Source organism: Stegodyphus dumicola, chromosome 8 (genome assembly GCF_044657685.1).
Source record: "Stegodyphus dumicola isolate Sdum_Otavi_A_Nest chromosome 8, ASM4465768v1".
NCBI lineage: Eukaryota > Metazoa > Arthropoda > Arachnida > Araneae > Eresidae > Stegodyphus > Stegodyphus dumicola.
The window spans coordinates 80,367,109-80,388,280 of NC_140775.1; the positions used below are offsets into that span (position 1 = coordinate 80,367,109).

General features: G+C 31.3%; 1 protein-coding gene across 1 annotated transcript in view; it reads left to right on the top strand.

The window, feature by feature from the left end:
• The first annotated feature begins 995 nt into the window (after positions 1 to 995).
• The window catches only part of mRpL17 (mitochondrial ribosomal protein L17), a 29,706-nt gene continuing 9,529 nt past the window's right edge, over positions 996 to 21,172 (top strand). Inside the window, exons 1-3 of the mRNA XM_035373468.2 lie at positions 996 to 1,229; positions 9,499 to 9,570; positions 16,750 to 16,912. Of these exons, the coding sequence (XP_035229359.1) occupies positions 1,038 to 1,229; positions 9,499 to 9,570; positions 16,750 to 16,912 (427 nt within the window). The 5' untranslated portion in view covers positions 996 to 1,037. The remainder of the gene's footprint in view (positions 1,230 to 9,498; positions 9,571 to 16,749; positions 16,913 to 21,172) is intronic.

The following is a 21,172-nucleotide window of genomic DNA, read 5'->3' on the forward strand; positions in this document are numbered from 1 at the left end:
GTTGGGTATGAAGCGACGGTGCGAAGCAACCTTTGCAGTAACAGGAGGGCATATCCCATACTAAAGAACATCTGCTTGTTGTTTTTCCTCTTATGCAGACAATCATGTGTAACGATACTATGAGTTCAATAAAGCCTTTTTTTTTGTTTGTTTGTTTGATTCCATCTTTTGTCATCGTTTAAATACAAAATGCTGTCTCTCATTTCTGAATTTAATGTCTCTCAGATGATTATTTGTGGAGTTATGGCCAAATTGTTGCTGAAGTTTTGCACACCAGTGTATGAATATGTTGGAAACAGCAACAGATGATGTTACTTTAGTTAATATATAATTTTGCCTAATATTATATATATTTTGATCTTACGTGTCTTTTGTTACTATGTCTCTCATGTTAAAAAAATTAATTTAAAATTTTTTAATTTTACTTTTCCTGTCATAGCAAAAGTTGGCTTCTAAACTAGACTTATACTAGACTTATATGACCCCAATATTTATATTTTATAATTGATTTCCCCCCACCTTCACATCTATTCAGCTTTACTAAACACACTCATTATACACACCTCTATTTAATTTGACTACACTCATAGAAAATTCTCTTACTTCCTTTCCTTTTCTTTCTATAGGCCCCCTTTTTTAAAAATTATTAATATATTTTTTCTCTCCATTACCTTTTGGGCCATTTACTTTTTTATTTTATTTTGTCCCATCTTTTCTTCCTGGCCTTTCGAACTCGTACGAAGTTCCTTTCCTTCGCACCTATGCTTAATTTTTCACCCATCGGTGCAGCGACCCATCGGAGAAAGGCTCCCATCGGAGTAAAGTTTATATGCGCTGAATGCCTTTATGAATGAATCTTTAAAAAAACAGCAGACATTCAGCCAGTGTGTGTGAGAAACGCGCCAAAATTGGCAGCGCGTTCCCTTTTAGAGAGGTTTAGAGGAGCCTTATTACTTCGGAGCGAAGACTTAGCGGGTGCAATAAAAGACATCTACTTTGTCTGTCTGTCTGTTCCAGAAGTTTGTTTTCAATTTGTGATGGCGGAAATAGCGAAGTTGGTACCCAGAGTTAAATATAATGTAAAACCTCGACATAGAAATCTTAAAAATATTGATGGACCGTTAGGAAGAATAAATAAATTAAAAAAAACTCTAACTGCATTATTTAAATATGAAAGAATCGAACTATTTCTTCCTCGATGTGATGAAGTTCGTGGATATGTGGAAAGGGTACTCAAATTCGCATTTTTTTAGACATTTTATATATGTAGGATAATTTAGCTTTTATTATCTTAAAAAATTGCATCCCAGTTTACATTAGATTCGAAAGCTGTTGTAAACCCGTCTAAATGTATGAAATGCGCTGTAGGCACAATTTTAAATAGACTTTATCATGCATAAAAGATTTATTAATATCCATGGTTTTATAATCTTTTGCATAACTTGTATTAGATTCATTTGACTATCGAAATGTATATGTTACGTGAAGTAGTTAAAATTTAAATGTCAACAATAGATACTGTACAAATTACTACTGTTTTCCTAAAAGAACAACCCCCTCCCCAAAGAAATTATTTTATTTTCATCATTAACTATGTTATTTCTTAGTTCCCTTAATCAAAGCCAACTTATACCTTAGTATAAGTTGAGTATGAGTTGGCCTTGCCTTAATCAAAGTAAGTAATGTACTCCAAGGATCCTCAGAATGAGGGAATGTAACTATGGGCTGAGTAAAGTATATTAGAAGGCATAGAAGCATTCTAAAGTGTGACTTTTTATAAGTATTGCAGTGGAAATAATTCGATGTATGTTTTGATAGTAGTTACTAAAAAGTATCCAAGGTTTTGTGTTACTTTATGCTCTAGTGTAGAATTGGGTGCCCCTTTGATTGACAAAACATTTTGTTCAGTTTTGGTGATGAAACCGCATTTCTATTAACATGATGGTTTCAACTTGGTTTTAGCTTCCTGATTTTTTTTTAAGTGAGAATAGATCGATATGTACGTAAACAAAGACAGTGTGAAATGCCGAGTTTTTTTAACTCTGATTTTTTTTTTAAGTGAAAATAGATCAGTGTGCTATTCTTTGACTTTTTATTTTAGTTTTGTGTTTCAGCCGTCTTGAAATTGTGCCTTGGTGTCAAAAAAGAATCGCCAAAAAACACAAGGGGAACTCAATTGTAAACTTTTTATCTCTATTATTTTTCATAATAATATCTTATCAGAATATTAGTTAATGAATTATTCCGTCCATTTGTGCAGTCGAACCTTTGTAAGAGAACCGACTTTGCAGGGTCAGATTGATTGCTATTAGAAGTTTGTATCTTCAAAGTGAGGGTAAGCTCACATGATTTTTACCTGAAACTACTTAAATGTGCAGTGCATAAAATTTCAGGAAAAAGTGCAAGTTTTATGTTTAGAGAGATTTAGATTAGAACCATGACAGTGATGAATGTAAGTGCTCTGATAACATGGTAAATAGCTTTAAATCATAATAAATAATCATTGTAATAATAAAATAAAGAAAATATAAATAAAGCATAGTTGAAATATACAATAAAATGTGTCCTTAAAGGCTGCAATTTGTATATTTATTAAAACCGTTAAGAAAAGATTGGGGTGGGAGAGAAATATCAGTTTACTTGAGTCAGAGGTATCCATTGTGTTCTGGAAGATCATTTTAGATGAAATGTCTCAGTGTTCTTACTGAAGGCATGTCTTATATTTATAAATCACTAGCGGAAATATATATGGAATGCACTTCATAATTAGAAAGCTGAGTTGTATTTGAAAATGTAATCCTTTCAAGAATTTTTAAGTGTACAACATGGAACGGAATCTATAAAGGCAGTGTTTCCCAACATTTCTTTGTGCTATGCCCCACCTAAACCTCTCTAAAAATTCTTATGCTACCCCTCGCATATTAATAATTTTTAATATTCAAGAAGTGAAATGCTCATGAAAGAAACTTAAATGATAGGTTTTTTAGGAAGAAATCACTAGGAAATCTTGTGAGTAAACTTTCAAAACATATATAATGAAGAACTGAAATTCCAAGTGCAAAATAATTTTAGTTTTTTTCTATATTATTTTAAGTATTAGTGATTATTTATTATTTACATTTAGTGAGATCCTTTTGCTTGATGCTTGCTGCAAAGAGATTTTATGTCAGGCTCCATTTAGTTAACTTTAGTTCTCAAGTCTCTCCAAACTATTATATCCCATCGATTTTTTTTCTTTCTTTTATAGCAGCTAATCATTTATTGCATGAAATCTGCATTCAGCTAAATATGAAGGTGGAAATAGTAACAATAGTTCTCTTGCACCAAAATTAAAAAAATGTTTTATGTATAGATCACTTACATTATTCTTTATTTTGGAGAATACAAAATGAAATTTCGAAAAATTGCAACTTGTTGAAGAAAATTTGGAAACTTAAACGTTCCTTGTACCCTTAACCCTTTCCCGCAGGCTACCTTTTAAAGTTGGAGTTTTGATTTAAAAAAAAAAGGTAGGCAGTTTAATTAGGCCTAGAGGAATACACAAGTAAAATTTTATAAAGATAGCACTTATCGTTTTATTAATTCTGTGGGTGTGCCCAAAGTGGCACACTGATTGAACAAAACTTCGAAAAGAATGCTAAAACGAGTATTGTTGTCAATGAACTGACCGATGAGATGTGGAGCAACACAGAATACAGACTCTCAGTTGTCGTAGATTATCAGTGAGCCCGGTCTGGGCACACCTAGGTTTCGCTGTTTGATTTTGGGCACGATTTCAAGGTAAAAATTTAAAACTAACATAGAATAAGGAGATTAGCATACAGCCAAAAACATAGAAATTTCTTTTCAAACAATTTCTTTTATACCCTAAAAAAATCTGGAAGATTTCTTTGAAAAATGAGGGTCTTAAAAAGCTAAACATGGCCAAAATATACAGACTGGTTTGTGTTGAGCTGCCATTTACTATAAATAAAGAAGGTTCAGAGTAACCTCACATTGGCCCCCTCACACTTTGGGAAACGTTTCTATAGAGCAGGATTTCTTAAACTATGGGTCACAACCTCCAAGGAGGTTGTCGGACCTGCAGCAGGGGGGGTCGCCAAAAATTTTAGCAGTTTTGATATTTCTTTAAATTTTTATAAAATTTTGCAGTTACCAAATATTTTTACACAATGTATCTGAAACTAGATAAAGATAAGACAATACAAACATAGACAAACACGAAAATGTTTCAATGCATTCTTTTTCTAATATAAACGTTCATTTTCCTTGCTTTAGCACATGATGCTGTCATTTCATCTGTTATTTATTTAAAATTTTCTCTTTGTTCTATGTCTTAAAATTAGAAATTAAGGAACTACTCTTATATGCACCCTCAAGTCGCCAAATTTCTCGCCAAAAATTTTTGGTGAGAAACTCGACGCTGCCATATCATCACTATCTGAATTTTTTGTCTACATTTCGAACTTGAAGTCTAAAATGTCTCCAAAAATGCAGTTTTCGCACATGCAAAAACCACGTTTTGAGTGCACAATTTAAGCTAAAAATCTGAAACAAAAACAAAAAATTTAGATAGCAAAAATGTCAAGTTTCTAACCAAAAATATTTTACAAGAATCCATGTACACAGCGATGTGTTTTAACATAAAAAAAATCTACAAATGGCACAATCTAGGTAATGAATGAATCTACGAACTACGCACACCTCGCTTTAATAAATTAACAACAATAAATTTCAAAGAATACCAGGTACACAGCATTCTGTTTCAACTTTAAAAAACATCTATGAATTGCATAATCCAGACAGTATGCACTAATCAACAAAATAAACTAAAATAAATTTCAAACCATTCAAAATAACAACAGAAATTCATAGTAAAAAAACAATGAACAAATAACAAAATAAGAACAAGAATAAAATAAAATGCACTTACCATGAACTAATGCTTTTTCGAACAGCAGAAATACCAATCTCATACCACCTTTAACATACCGCCACATAATCACTATCGTATTTACATGACAGCCAGACACACTATCCAGAAAATTCATACTATGGTTCACAAATAAATAAAATCACAAATCCCTACTTCTATCATGCACAGCCACTAAAAATAATCTCCGAGACCCTCTATCCACACCTCCAAATACCCACTGCCCCTCAACAGGATGGCCCACGATGATATTTCCTTTTGCCGAACTTCAATTCAACAACTTCCACCATTTTATCTTTCCCTCCTGTCTTCTCAGACACAGAGCATAACGCAAACCAACGAGCTCCAGCGAAAGATTTTTCAACCTCGGCAGGGTTGCCATACAACACGCAATCGCGCCTAAAACCACCACAGAACACATATCGCCACATTTGGTGAAATTAGGCGTATATCAGAATTGTACCGAAATTAAAGTTAATGACGTAAAACTGCAATAGTATATTACAATACGAGTGAAAAAATTGAGTGTTTTGCTCATGTGTGTGTAGGATTTGCACAATACGTATGTGGTCCCACAAAATTTTTTAAAAATATTATGGGGTCCTGATTGGTCGTGACTGAAAAAAGTTTAGGAAAACCCTGCTATAGGGCCTTCATTCCATGCTTATAACTTAAAAGTATACATGCTATGTCATCAAGCATGAACACTAGCATGGAGACGTCAAATTTTGTATGTCTGTTTATTTATAATAGATTGAGCATTTTTTCTTTATATGCATGATCAAAGGAAAGTACTTATAACATACAATTCTGCTAAGTATTTCTGCCAATACTATTTCTTATATCAAGAAAATATCTGTTATCCATAAATCTTTTGCAAACATCTTAATTTAAAAAAAAAAAAAAAAATTGTGAGAACTGAATCATATCTGCCTTTCAGTCACATGTATATATGAATTTTTATCTTAATTTAATCAATATGCATTTTAGCATATTTCACTTGCAGATATTTTTCATCGAATAAACAAACTCCAACAAACTCTTCAAAATTTATCATTTTTTGCATTATTTAAATTCTTGGTTAATTTCAGTGCTATGTATTTTTGGAAACTTATTTGTTAGTGTGAAATTTTTTGTTCAGATATTTTGTTTTTTCAAGTTTACATGTGAAATTGTTTTACCTCACCTTTCCATGGCTGCTTTCGATCTTTCATAGATCTTCAGATTTTATTACCTCAGGGAAAGCATACCTTATTATTTTATGGAATCCTTAGTATCCTTAGAAAAGCATTGAAAATATATCAATCTAAGCCTACATTTTATGTTTTAAAAAAATTATTTCATCACATTTCTATCTATAAAATCAGGTCTAGTTCATATTTTAGGAAATAAAAAAATTGGTACGTTCTGATTATCTGCAACCCACAGAAGGTCACAACTCATTGATGGCTTTATAAATTGGTGAAAAGTGTTTGGCTGCTTTTACAGCTTATGCCCTGTTGCTCATAAACAATAATACAAGTGTAAAGAAGCATCGTAAAAAGAAAGAAACTTTTTTATGTTGATTAAATAAAGTGTGTAAATACAGTCCAAAAGTCGTTAATCCGGACTCGTCGGGACTTCGGCGATTCCGGATTATCGATTTTTCCGGATTATAGATCATCAGTTTAAATCTGGTAAAATGGCATGCAGAAATTATAAAAGTAAAAATATGAAACCGTAATTTACGAAATAAAGAACAATTATGATCTAAAGGGTATCAAAATTTACAAAAAAAAAGCTTAATATTTATTTGTTTACTTTATTAAACATTTCCTTCAATGTAAGTTGTTTCAGTTGCTTCGTTTTTTATGCGATAATATTTTCTCTTTAGTTTTATTAAACAGACATAATTTCTTTAGTTACAAAGTTCCGCTGTTCAAGTCCTATAATTGCTGTGTCGAGAATACCGACCAATTTGTCAATCGAAATTTTTTTGTTTTCAATAACCTATGTCACTTTCTTCGCTATCAGAAGCGAATTATAATGACGAGGCATTTGATTTAAATCATATCAAAGACGGAGTACATCGAGATGAAATACTACATTGAGTAATCAATTATAAGCCAAATAAAATAAAAACATCTGCCCTTAAGATAAGGATAGTGCTGACAAATCAACTTCCAATTCATTGCACGCGGCTGCGGCGTTAAAGATAAACAAAGTTTAGATAAACAAACGTTAAAGTTTATATAAACAAAGAATATGCCTTTATCCATTTTTTGCAGCAATTCCATTTTTTTGTTTAATGGATTCCGAAAGATACTTTCGCTTTGTATATCCTTTACATATTAGTAAATATATATAGGAAATTCTATTTGACATAATCGAAAGTTCAAGCTTACTTTTATAAAATTGCTCTAACAGTCTGCAAAAAATAATAAGCTGGATCCAATTCGAAGATTAAGGAACAACGCAATCTGCAACATTAACTGAAATAGATAATTAGATTATTTTAGCTTAGCTTATCCCGTCCGTTACACATTAAACGCGCATTCGTAAACGTATTTTGCGCACGCGCACACGCAAATTTGCAGCGGTAAAGGTCTTACGCGCATGCGTCAACGCGACGCATGCGCAGAAAGATTGTAGCTTTGATGTCCGGATTATAGATCATTCCGGATTATGGGTGTCCGAATTAACGACTTTTGACTGTACAAAGTGTACTCAAATATATGTTTGGTATGCATATGCAAAATAGCATATTGCCGCCTGTTTACAAAAATATATGACAGTTTTGTTGAATTTTAAATTGAGTGTGCACGTAATTAGAAAGTACAATCAAAAGTCGTTAATCCGGAATGATCTATAATCCGGACCTCAAAGCTACAAACTTTCCGTGCATGTGTCAACGCAAAATGCGTTCACGCATGTGCACAGGCATTTAAACATGCGCGTAATACTTTTACATATGTGCCTAATACGTTTAAGCATGCACGTTTAATGTAAAATGGACGGTATAAGCTAAGCTAAAATTATCTAATTATCTATTTTAGTTAATGTTGCAGATTGCGTTGTTCCTTAATCTTCGAATTGGATCCAGCTTATTATTTTTTGCAGACTGTTAGAGCAATTTTATAAAAGTAAGCTTGAACTTTCGATTAAATCAAATAGAATTTCCGATGCTGGAGCTGCCAAAGGATCTACAAAGCAAAAGTATATTTCAATGTCCATCAAACAAAAAGTGGAATTGCTGCAAAAAATGGATAAAGGCATATCCTTTGTTTCTCTTAACTATTCCGAAATCTGTTTATCAATTTCACGCTGCTCTGCGGGGGGGGGGACGTCGCAGCACGCAATGAATTGGAAGTTGATCTGTCAGCACTATCCTTACATTCAGGGCAGATGTTTTTATTTTATTTGGCTTATAATTCCTTACTAAATGTAGTATTTCATCTCAATATACTCCGTCTTTGATATAATTTAAATCAAATTCCTTGTCATTATAATTCGCTTCCAATAGTGAAGAAAGTGACACAGAGGTTATTGAAAACGAAAAAATTTCGATTGACAAATTAGTCGGTATTCTCGACACAGCAATTATAGGACTTGAACAGCGGAACTTTGTAACTGAACAAGAAATTATGTCTGTTTATAGAATTAAAGAGAAAGTATGATCACATAAAGCGAAGCAAGTTAAATAACTTACATTGAAAGAAATGTTTAATAAAGTAAACACATAAATGTTAAGCTTTTTTTTTTTTTTTTTTTGTAAATTTTGGTACCCTTTAGATTGTAATTGTTCTTTATTTCATAAATTGTGGTTTCATATTTTTAATTTTATAATTTCTGCATGCCATCTTACCAGATTTAAACTGATGATCGATAATCCGGAATCGCCGAAGTCCCGACGAGTCCGGATTAAAGACTTTTGACTGTATTATTTTTGTATCTTAAGCATTTAGCTCTGCAGTCCACATAGTATTAAAATGTTCTTTTGATTTTTGTCTTGCATAATCCGAAGTAGTTACTTGCGAGTTCTGTAGAACACAATTTGAAGGTCACTACACTATGATAATCATTTTCAATTACGCTGTTACCCGTCGTACTGCTTAAAAACTTCTCTGAACAAATTAAAATTTGTTTCATATTCTTAATTAAAATAGTGAGGCAATAAAATAATAAGTGTGGAATAAAGTGGTAATGCAAGAACATGCAATAACTAGAAAACCAAAATTTCAGTGAATAATTCAAAGAATTTTTTCAACTCTTCACCTGTAGAGATTATTATCTATGAATTGGTTCATATTCCTTTGTTGTATGTTTGATCTATTTTGTAGCAAATGGGCTTAATATTTAGAAAACTGGATTTCTTTTCAAAGGGGATTTTAATATATTCATATATGCACATATGTGTTAAAACAATTGAATTAGTATTTGGTTTAAATTATTTAGTTCTAAAAAACTGTGCATTCAGAAATACTGTATCTGAACAGTTAAGGAACTTTAATATGCTTTTTTTCAAATTTACATGTATCTGTATAAAATATTACGGATAATAATTTTTCTGTCATTTTTTACTATAGTTAATTACTGAAGCTATTAGACATGGAGATAAACATCCTCCTACAATGGATATGGCTAATTTCTGGCTGGAGGTAAGGTCAAATTCTGAATATTTATTATCTGATTTTCTAATCATAACTACAGTATTTTCATTTATATTTTAACTTTGTTAATTTGGGCCACCTGGTTAATGGAGATTAAAGATTTGATTTAGTAGCAGGTGGTGAGTTATATATTCAGTATGCTGAAACATGGAAGCAAGAAACAGTAGAAATGGCTATATAATATCTGTTGTGAAGTCATAACTACCGTCTGAACTCAAACCTTTTAACCACATGATCGAAATTCATTATCACATAATATAAATGATGCTTTCTGTGATCAGATATTAATTGCTTTATAGATTCTGATATAGTCATTTTATTTCTGTGACCATATTATTTATGCCTGATTTAGAAAGTTTTAAAAAGTGGTAGTTTAAGGGGAAAAAATTGGTAAAAAAATAGTCGACTTTTGTAGATGTTTCTCTTACATAGTGTGATTAATTAAGTATCATGCACTCATTCATTTATGCTTTCATCACTAATAAATTTATATTTTGCAAGTATTAAATGTTTAAAAATTAATTTTGATAAGATGTTCTTGAATTCGTTTTGTAAAACATGTGCAGAAATATTTCTTTCATAAAGTAAGAAAATTACACATGTGAAAAAAGCACTTTTTTTTTCCATCAAAACATCAGTTACTTGCAGGAAAATTTCATTTAAAATTTTAACAGCTTAAAAATGAGGAAAAGTAAGAACTGAAAAAACAGGTTTTAATAGAATGATATAAAGGAAAGTGTATAGTAAATCGCAGAAGGGGCGGACTTGCAGTTTCAGATACATGGATTTTATCATAAAATATTTGTAACTAGATTTTCAGTTACCATTATTGTATTAGAAATATATGCAAACAATCAATTTCTTAGTTTCATTTTCAAATAAACTGACTTAAACCAATCATTTCAATTTAGAGACTTAGTTTGAAAAGATTCTCATGCCTCTAGCATGTAAACATGACAATTTTAATGTTGCCAACATCATAGAACATCTAAATTAAATATTATAGCTAGTTATATGATAACACTCACATACACCAAGAATTTCAATGATAAACACAAAGCTATAAAGTGCTCTTACAATTTAAATGAGTAACCCCAGTGTTATTTTTAAGGTTTCATATTGAATGAGGTAAAAAGAATAGCTTAGTACAAATTCTGTTGTCGATTTATTAAACCAAAACGAATTAATTCTGAAACTACAGTTATACAAGTTTTATCTGGCAGCAGTGAAAAATCTTCCAAAAATGATTCAGATAGGAAAGAATATGAAAAAAAGGTCTTCTGATAAAGCAGGTTTAAACTCTATGGATGGAAGAAAATTACCAGAAAGGAAATCTGAGGAATTTGCAAGTAAAAGAAGAATTTGTGTTTTCAGCCCAAAGGAGTGAAAATAAGTCCCTGCAAATCAAATGTTGTCTTATTTGGAAACCACGCACCGAGAAATAAAACATCAAATGCCAAGGAAAAGTCATATTACTCAAGCTGAGAATAAAGAAAGAGTACTGAAAGTTTTTGCCTCATTAATGCTGAAAGAAGTAAAAGAGTGGATGGCAAATAAGATGAAGAAGTACTACTATAAGAAGAGAAAAAAAAAGAACGTGTTAGACTGTATACAACAACAACACACATGAGTCAGCTGAAGTCTTGGCATGCTAGTAACCTAGATGAGTTGGGTGAAGACAAACCAGGTAACTTGGATATTAACTCGTGAAGCTACATGTAATATAAACTTTTATTTTTTTTTCTTTTCCCCAACCTACAGAGAACTTTACTGGAAAAAATTCATTAAGAACTCTTGTTATAGTGTGATTATAGTGCGCACAAAATGTAGATTTTTGGGGTATTGCCAACAATGTTTGTGTAAAAAAAAAAAAAGCGACAATTGAGGGCAACTTTTTAGTCAGGATGCCCGAATGTTAGCAATTTTCCACAGTCTGCTGCCAGATGGTGTCATGATATTAAAAAATATTCAAAGCATTTGTAATATTAAAAAAAAAATAAAATAAAATAAAAAAATAACGAGAGATAGGAATGTAACCACAGCGACAGACGATATTAATTACTCATGCACTTTCTAAAAGAGCAGTAGAATAAAGTATTTCGATGATGTTGATGATATTGGAATTTCTGTCCTGTTAAATAATAATGCAAAATCAAAAAGATATGCATACTGAATGTAAAAGAAAAATTCTGATGCCAACAGATGTAATTCTCATGGGTTAACTGTACCAATTTGAATAATTGTGATCTTGGTGTAATGATAGGTATTAATTTAGAAGTCAAACAACAAAAAGTCAACATTATATTTGCAAATTTTCACAGGACTAGTTTCGATGGTTTTTACCGAACCATCATCCTCAGTTGCCAAAGTTTGGTAAAATCATTGAAACTAATCCTGTGAAAATTTGCAAATATAATGCTGATTTTTGTTTTTTGACTTCTACCTATATTGTATTTACAAGCTGGATTTTTATTTCAGCAATTAACAAATGTTTGAACATTTCACATATTATATGAGCAAAAGTAATAGTATGTGAAATTCAGGAATCCTTTTTTAATCATAAACATACTGGCAGGAAATTAGCAGTAGATTCTAGAGATATGAAGACTGGTGAGCTAAGCTTGTTGATGCTTATCACAGTGAAATACACAGTAGTGGGCACAAATGAAAACAGCTCGCATTACAAATCCAATGATTTTTAGCAATATAAACAAGTTTAACTTGCAAATAAGTTGATTTTATTTGGTATAGATGGTGGTAGACATACTAGATAATTTTCTGGATAATAATGGTGAATTTGGTGGTTTTGTGTAGGAATTTTTATTGCTTTGTTTTGAATGTGTGCTGTAGCTATACTTCAGGTCAACCTAAGTTGAGAACACTGGATGTAGTAGAAAGTGTATGCGTCTGCCGTAGAATATAGTACTACCACTTCAAGAAGTAATATTGTAAAATTTATGCTGTGATATATGAATACTGTTGAACAAAGAGAAAGGAAGGGGAAAAAATGTGTAAAACGATAGATTGCGTTGCATCCAGCTTTTTGTTTAAAAATTTGCTAAATCATGTCAATCATTCAATGACCAGCAAGAAGACATCCCCTTTTTTGGCATTATTGGCGAAACTGCAAATTCCAGCAACCCGACCTCAGCCCATTCTTGACCAGAAAAGCAATTAAGGCATTCATTCATTCACTGACCGGGAGGAGAAAAAAGCAGTTGTTATGGTATCTGCTTCATCTTCGACATATGTGTATAATTTTCAACCTCATAAAGCTGGAAAACCTCATAAACCTGAATAAACAGTACTGCTAAGATTATCGTAATGAATGTTTTTGTCAATTATAGGAGGGCATTTTCTTAATAAATACGATAAAGATATTGTTACTTGTTATAATCTTTGCGGGATTGAATACCTCAGTTAAAAAAAAGCCCTTTCCAATCCCACAAATTATAAAAATACAACAGCCGTTTTCAAGGCAAAAAAAAAAAAAAAGAAGAAGAAGGCAGACCTATAAACAGTTATAAATAACATTATAAATACAAGCTAACAAATCCCTTAGAAAATATAATATAGAACTTGGCACCAGTACTGCCAATTGGCAACAGTGGCAACTAACCATTCAGCACCAGTAGCCGAGTGATTAAATTGCTGAATCATTTGAGCGCAAAAGAGCGGGCTGTATTCATGGTCAGTTTTGGTGTTTTTGCCCATGTGTAACATGAATACAAGCTCTTTTCCTTTAGAAAGTCCTCCACGAAATGCATCTCAACCCTTAGTCGGATATCTCTTGTGTGTTTTGCTATATTCAAATCACCTAACCTAAGCAATACGGAAGTACCCGTATTGGTTACATTAAATTACTATGGTAGAAGGAACAAGAGTTTCTGCCTAAAGGAAGAGATGGCTTCATGGGGAATTTGTAATGGTAAAGGACCTTTTTTTATACAACACACTGAGGGACTCCTGTGCAGTTCTTTAATCCGGAATAATCTATAATCCGGACCTCAAAGCTACAAACTTTCTACGCATGCGCGTTTAATGTATAATAGATGGTATAAGCTAAGCTAAAATTACCTAATTATCTATTTCAGTTGATGTTGCAGATTGCGTTGTTCCTTAATCTTCGAATTGCATCTGGCTTATTATTTTTTGCAGACTGTTAGAGCAATTTTATAAAAGTAAGCTTGAACTTTCGATTATGTCAAAAAGAATTTCTGATTCTGGAGCTGCCAAAGGATCCATAAAGCGAAAGCATGTTTCGATGTCCATCAGACAAAAAGTGGAATTGCTGCAAAAATGGATAAAGGCATATCCTTTGTTTCTCTAACCATTCCGAAATCTGTTTATCAATTTCACGCTGCTCTGCAGGGGGAGGAAACTAATTTCGACTATGCGTAATGTATGCTTTATGCATGTGCGCGTTGAAAGAAATGTTTGATAAAGTAAACAAATAAATATTAAGCTTTTTTTTTTTTTTTTTTTTTTTTTTTTTTTTTTTTTTTTTTTTTTTTTAAATTTTGATACCGTTTAGATCATAATTGCTCTTTATTTCATGAATTACGGTTTCATATTTTTAATTCTAAAATTTCTGTATGCCATCTTAACAGATTTAAATTGATGATCTATAATCCGGAATGGCCGAAGTCTTGAGGAATCCGGATTAAAGACTTTTGACTGTATTCCTTTGCGCGAAGCAAAAGACCCACTTTTCACGCCCCATTACGCATAGACGTTTTATTCATATTAAAATTAATAAAATAATTAAGGATAAAAACTTTAATTTTAAAATATAAGCAAACTGTCACTTAATACGGTAAATGTTTTAAAAGCAATAAATGCACTTTTTAAGAATTTAATTTTTTTTTTATACTTTTTTAGTTCTTATAAATATTTGCACTTTGTTGTAACTAATATAAGACATTTCTAATGTTATAATTTTAGTTGATTAGTGGAATTAATTGGTACATAATCATTTCATTCTTAATTTTTGTTTCACAATTTTAAAACTTTAATATTTTTCTAATACCTTGAAATGTTTAATGGTAAGCTCTTTAGTAGACTGCAATCTGAAGATCTCAATTTCAAGTCTTTTTATTCATTTTATTTTTGATTTTAAACAGTAGCCAGAAAGATAAGATAAAACGTACTGTAGGAGAGTAATTTTCTGAGACTAACTGGAAATGTGTGTGTCTTAGACAATTAATACAGGATATAATTTTCATAATGAATGCTATAAAATATTGTTAGAGTTATTATATCGCAAATTAAAATCAAATTAACATCTTTAAAAATAAAAATAAAAATTTTCCCCTCGTTCACTGTTTTGGTAATTTCATAATGTATGCTATAAAATATTGTCAGAGTTATTATATTGCAAATTAAAATCAAATTAACTTCTTAAAAAAAAATAAAAATTTTCCCCTCGTTCACTGTTTTGGTAGCAACAAGCCGCATAAACTCTTAAAAATTAAAAGAAAATAACTTACTACTAGATTTTCCAAATATATATATGTTACTTTTAACTAAGTGAATGGTCTTGGGGAAAACTGCAAGGAATGCATTGTTGGCTCTTCCGGTTTCAAGTTTTAAATATCATCAAATTGGTATTTGTCGCATTTAGATAATAGTGAAATATTTCACATAAATTAAGAATTAATGAATAACATGCCCTACATTTTACAGTATGATGAAATATCAATTTCAACTGTAGCTTCACTGCATAAAGCGAACACTGGATTTGGCAAGAAGTTGTCAAATGTGTAGCAATTTGGAGGAATTTTTATTGAGGAATCTGATACTGATGGTAAAAGTCTTCTGTCAGATAATGAAAATGATTTGGATAATCTGGTTTGAAAGTACAGAAGATGATTCAAGTATAGAAGAAGAATTTAGCAGTGCCAATATATATATATATATCAAATTCTTATATTATTTGCCTCATTGGTTTGTAAATTATCAAACTTCTCTTGTTGCATTTTAAATTTCAATAAATGCAGATTAATAACATGTGAAAAATGTAATGGCAAAAAATATAATTTTTTTTATTATTTTCTTTAAAAATCAGTTTAAAACTTTCTAAGATACATGCATATTTCCCCCTTCCAAAAATGGCTCTCCTTTTATCCCGTAGAGATTGATAGTGAACAAAGTATCTAGGGAGAAAACAAATGCCATCTTTCTGACAGTTAGTTATCTTGCATATTTGGGAGGAAAGAATTGCTTAATCTTGAAACTGCCAAAACGTTAACATGTGATATTTATATCCACCTTTCTGAATAATGATGCACCTTTTAACATAATACCTCCCATATCTCTTACTAAATACACAAGTGGATTGCAGGAGCACTCTGAGTAAGTTTGCAATATTGATGTGGCATCCCAGCTTTCCAGATATTAATCTCGTTGAGAATTTATGGAATAAATAGGAATGCTGTATCCAAATTCTTGAATTACCACAGATTGAAAGATTTGCAAAAGGCAATTATGGAAGGCATGAAGAAAGGTTACCAACTTAATTCAAACACTTAATTGAATCAATGTAAAGGCCATGCTGAGTGAAAAGTAGACCAGCATGATGCTATTAACTAAGTGAATCATAATTTATTTGTTCAGTGTATTACTAACTATAGTTGTATGTTATCCTACTTTTATATATTACGAATAGTCATTAAAACTATCTTGATAAAAGAACTGTTCTTAAAACGTAACATTTTTTCACCTAATGCTTTAAAATTTTTTCAATCAATGATAGTTTTAGACATTTTCACCACTAGTGTGTTAAGCTTTTATTTCTCTCTCACTGTAGTATCAAAAAGTGCATTTAAAATAAGAATATGTCTTCTTTCCTTACAATCTTTACTTCTGTTTTGTAAATGAACTATGTCTGGGTATTGTAACTAAAAAAGTGCCTAAAAATTTCTCTCATTAAAGCAGTTTTGCATTTATTTGTTGCTTTAATGTAATGCCATTCTTAAGCCTTTTAATTACTTAAAATTTGTAAGTTGTTCACTTTATTTTAATTAATTCTTAAATTTTAAAATTCAAGATAGAGTTCCATTATATTATCAAATTTCATTATTAAGTTGAATGATAAAATTACTTCAAGAAACACTGCTGATGATATAATGTAATATAATAGTTTAATTATTTTTGTTTTATTTTCAGGACAAGCAGATGCTCCACAAACTATTTAAAGTTTTGGTGCCACGTTTTCAAAACACCACTAACACCACTTTTACAAAAATGTATTTGATACCAGACAAGTGTCACTTAGCTGCTGAATTGAAAAAGGTTAATTTTACGCAGGCATGTGTTTTAGAATTGAGAGGTAATGATGTTTTGCATTTTTATTGGATTAAAAATTTATGATTAAAAAATAGCTTATATAATTTTTTAAGTTCTAATATTTTATTCTATAACATTATTCTTTTCATTAAATTTATACAGTCAAAAGTCGTTGATCTGGACACCCATAATCTGTAATGATCTATAACCGGACCTCAAACTACTACAAACTTTCTGCGCATGCGTCAACGAATTATGCGATCACGCATGTGCATAGGCGTTTACGCATGCGCATCCGCTTGTGTGCAATCGCATAATACGTTTACGCATTCGCGTTTAATGTATAACAGACGGTATAAGCTAAGCTCTAATTATCTATTTCAGTTAATGTTGCAGATTGCATTGTTCCTTAATCTTCGAATTTGATCCAGCTTATTATTTTTTGTAGAGTGTTAGAGAAATTTTATAAAAGTAACCTTGTACTTTCGATTATGTCAAATAGAATTTCCGATTCTGGAGCTGCCAAAGGATCTATCTATCTACAAAGCAAAAGCATGTTTCGATGTCCATCAAACAAAAAGTGGAATTGCTGCAAAAAATGGATAAAAGCATATCCTTTGTTTTTCTAACCATTCCGAAATCTGTTTATCAATTTCACGCTGCTCTGCAGGGGGGGGACATCGCAGGGCGCAATTAACTGGAAGTTGACCTGTCAGCACTATCCTTATCTTCAGGGCAGATGTTTTTATTTTATTCAGTTTATAAGTCCTTAGTAAATGTAGTATTTTATCTCAATGTACTCCGTCTTTGATATGATTTAAATCAAATTCCTTGTCATTATAAATATCACAAATACCCATCAAATAGTTTTCTGGTTGCAATTTTCTAATTTCGACTATGCGTAATGTATGCTTTATGCATGCGCGTTGAAAGAAATGTTTAATAAAGTAAACAAATATTAAGCTTTTTTTTTTTTTTTTTTTGTAAATTTTGATACCCTTTAGATCATAATTGCTCTTTATTTCATAAATTACGGTTTCATATTTTTAATTTTATAATTTCTGCATGCCATCTTACCAGATTTAAATTGATGATCTATAATCTGGAAAAACCGATAATCCGGAATCGCCGAAGTCCCGACGAGTCCAGATTAAAGATTTTTTACTGTACTTTTTTTTTGCAGCAATAATAGGTAACAGTTAAAAATAAATTCAAAGGTATAATTATACTGGAAACATTTTTTGTGTGTTTTATTACATTTGTAATTACTTTATTAAAAAAGTGAAATCTTGAAATTTGAAAAGTGCAATAAAGAGAAACAATTTATGGCTCTGAACAGCATTTGTGGAAATAGAAATGTTTCTCTGCCACTTATTTTGAAATTAATAAATAATGGATTTTAGTGCTTTATGAGCATATCGTTTGTCTAAAATCATTATAAATTGATAGCCCACCAGCAGCTAAGTGGTAATGTCACTGAATAGTGGTACTTCGGTGTGGGTTCAAACCTTGGCAAATGGGTTATTTGCGTGCGCGTTTTAATTATTTTCCTATGTGTAACATGTATACGAATCAATTTCCTTTAGAAAATTCTCCATGAAAGCATCTCTTAGGCAATCAACCTTTGAGACTTTTGCAATAATTAAATAAACCAAACCAACCATTACAAATTGACTGTTTGCTACTAAGCTAAAGACTGTTAGTCTATCAAGTAAGAAATGTGTGATTTAATCTCCCATTTTTTCTGCAACAGAAATGAGTCTTACAGTAATTACTTTATATATAAATAAAGCTATAGAGCAACTCAAATTATTTAGTCTCCAGATGTCTGAACTCCAGTTTTTTGGTACTTTTCTCTTATGCACTTGTCACACACTTTGGTCAGTTTTTTAATTGTAAACTTTACTAGTTATAGTCAATTTTTTAATTGTAAACTTTACTAGTTATAGTCAATTTTTTAATTGTAAACTTTACTAGTTATAGTCAGTTTTTTAATTGTAAACTTTAGTAGTTATAAGAATAGTATATAAAGGGCAAACACACACACACACTGCATAGCAGCTGATGGCCAATAGATCAAAAGACATGGCAGGTGCATAACATAAGTCCAATTTTTAGACCGGTTAAACTTATGTTGTTAGTTTACGTAAAGGTTTTTAATTTATTCTAGTTTATTTAAATATTGTGAAAAGGCAATTTATTGTAGTGCATATTTTTTTTAGGAGCCATCGAATTAATTTAGGTGAGCAACTGCTAACTATTACAAACACAATGTAGCCTAACAATATGTAGGTTAGTGTATAGTGTTCAACAACTACAGTAACATTAATAAAAAAAAAATAGTTACTGTATATAAGTTTATTGTTCTTTTGTATACTTCATGAGTAATTTCTGTGACTAATTTTATTTTATATTAAAAGAAATAGTAATAATCCATCAGGGTCAGTGGCATAACTAGAACTCTTGGGCCTCTATGCAGAAAATTTCCTTGGTTGCCCTCCAACAAATTTACAGCACTATCCCCCCTCCAAAAAAGGGGGGAAAGAAAGAAAAAGTCTGAAAAGTTTTAGATTTTAACTGCTGCCCAAAAGGGTTTGTTAACGTTTTTATGCTATCGCTAAGTTTTCACTCTAACCAGCCAGCTCTTGCTGTCACTGCTGCTAACCCCTTATTTTCTTTTTCTTTCTTTTCTTTTTTTTTTTTTTTTTTTTTTCTAAGTTTTATTGAGCATTGTTTTCTTCACATGTACACCTCATACAGTTCAATACCAAGAATCACAAAATTTTTGAAAGCCGAATAGCAGCATATGTTTAGAATTCCCGATGCAGTGCTGTTAAGTGATGGAAAACATTGTTATATTTTTTTCAAACTTTTCTTATTTTATCATATCAATATTCAGTTTTTTTTTTAGTAAGACAGCTAACAAAATTTTATATTCTGTTATCGGAACTGAATTCAGAAATGTATGTATTCATTTATGCACGTACGAACATAGGTATGTGTGTATAACATGTGCTATGCATGTGCATACATAACAGATACAAATTTTATTTTAAATTCAATATCTGGAAATAAATCAACTGGCAAATATATGTTCAATATTACTTTTGTTTTCATTAAATGACAGTTAAGTTGTATTTCTCTCAATAACTTTTAATTTTGATAAGCAGTATTGTATTAATCCTTAAAAAAACATCAATTAGAAGTTAATTTTAAGTAACATTTTATTAACACCTATAACATTAACGTACACAAAACGATAAAACAGAAAATGGAATTACATTAAAAAAATTTTAATTTTTTAGGCATGAGTTCAAACAATAACAGCTCACTTCTGCAGCTCGCCTGCATTTAACTGAGTACTTTTCTCTCTGTCGTCGGTAGAGAGCATTGCTGATGATATTCATTTGTCTTCCCCCCTGGCTACGAAGATGTCTCAATGAGTAGCCACAGGAAGAATTGTGTTGTTGGTTCTTTTGCGCAGCATTCTTAGAAATGTTCTTTCTTGGTCTCTATTTCCAAGTGAAGTGCTTCTTTGTGAGATTACTCAATGGTCTTGAGATCTCTGAGTCCCTCAAACTCTAAGCGCAAGTCTTCGAGATGCTCCTCAAAAGTAGAAGACATCACAATAATATTGTCCCTTTGAAAAGTGGCTGGTGCCGTCTTCAATCCAAAAGGCATCCTTTTGAATCTATAGATTCCAAACTGACATACAAAGGCAGTTTTGTTTTTGTCCAGCGGGTACATCTTAACTTGGTGATCCCTGATTTTAAGTCTATAGTACACATGTATCGGTACAGGTCAGTTCAACGCCAACGGTTCGACATGAGGTCGGTCGTTTCGATGCCATACTTTTTTTTTTTTTTTTTTTTGCTTTTGTTTGATGCCATACTTTCCGTATTGTTATTTATTTTTAGAATAAGTTTGCATCGTCATTCAAATAAATGCTATATGCCTAATATAATATATATTATAACAGATTTTTTTGAGAAAGAAACATAAATTCATTTTCCTTGCTAAAACATACTCCAGAATTAGAAATGTGCTTGACGATATTGCATGCCTAACTTGTAAGTAAACATTTGTCATCTTAAGTATATAATCCATCAGTCTGAGTATGAAGCTATTGTTAACTGACCCTCCCAATGGACCGACTCGTTTGTGTCAGAGTACTGATACCTGTATGTGTCAGATTAGGGGGGTTATGAAATCGCTTCAGATTTGTCGTTATCTATTGCTGATTATCAATGCATGCGTATTTCTTATTTTCTCTAAAGAGCGCCGTAATCTATTTAGACGCTAG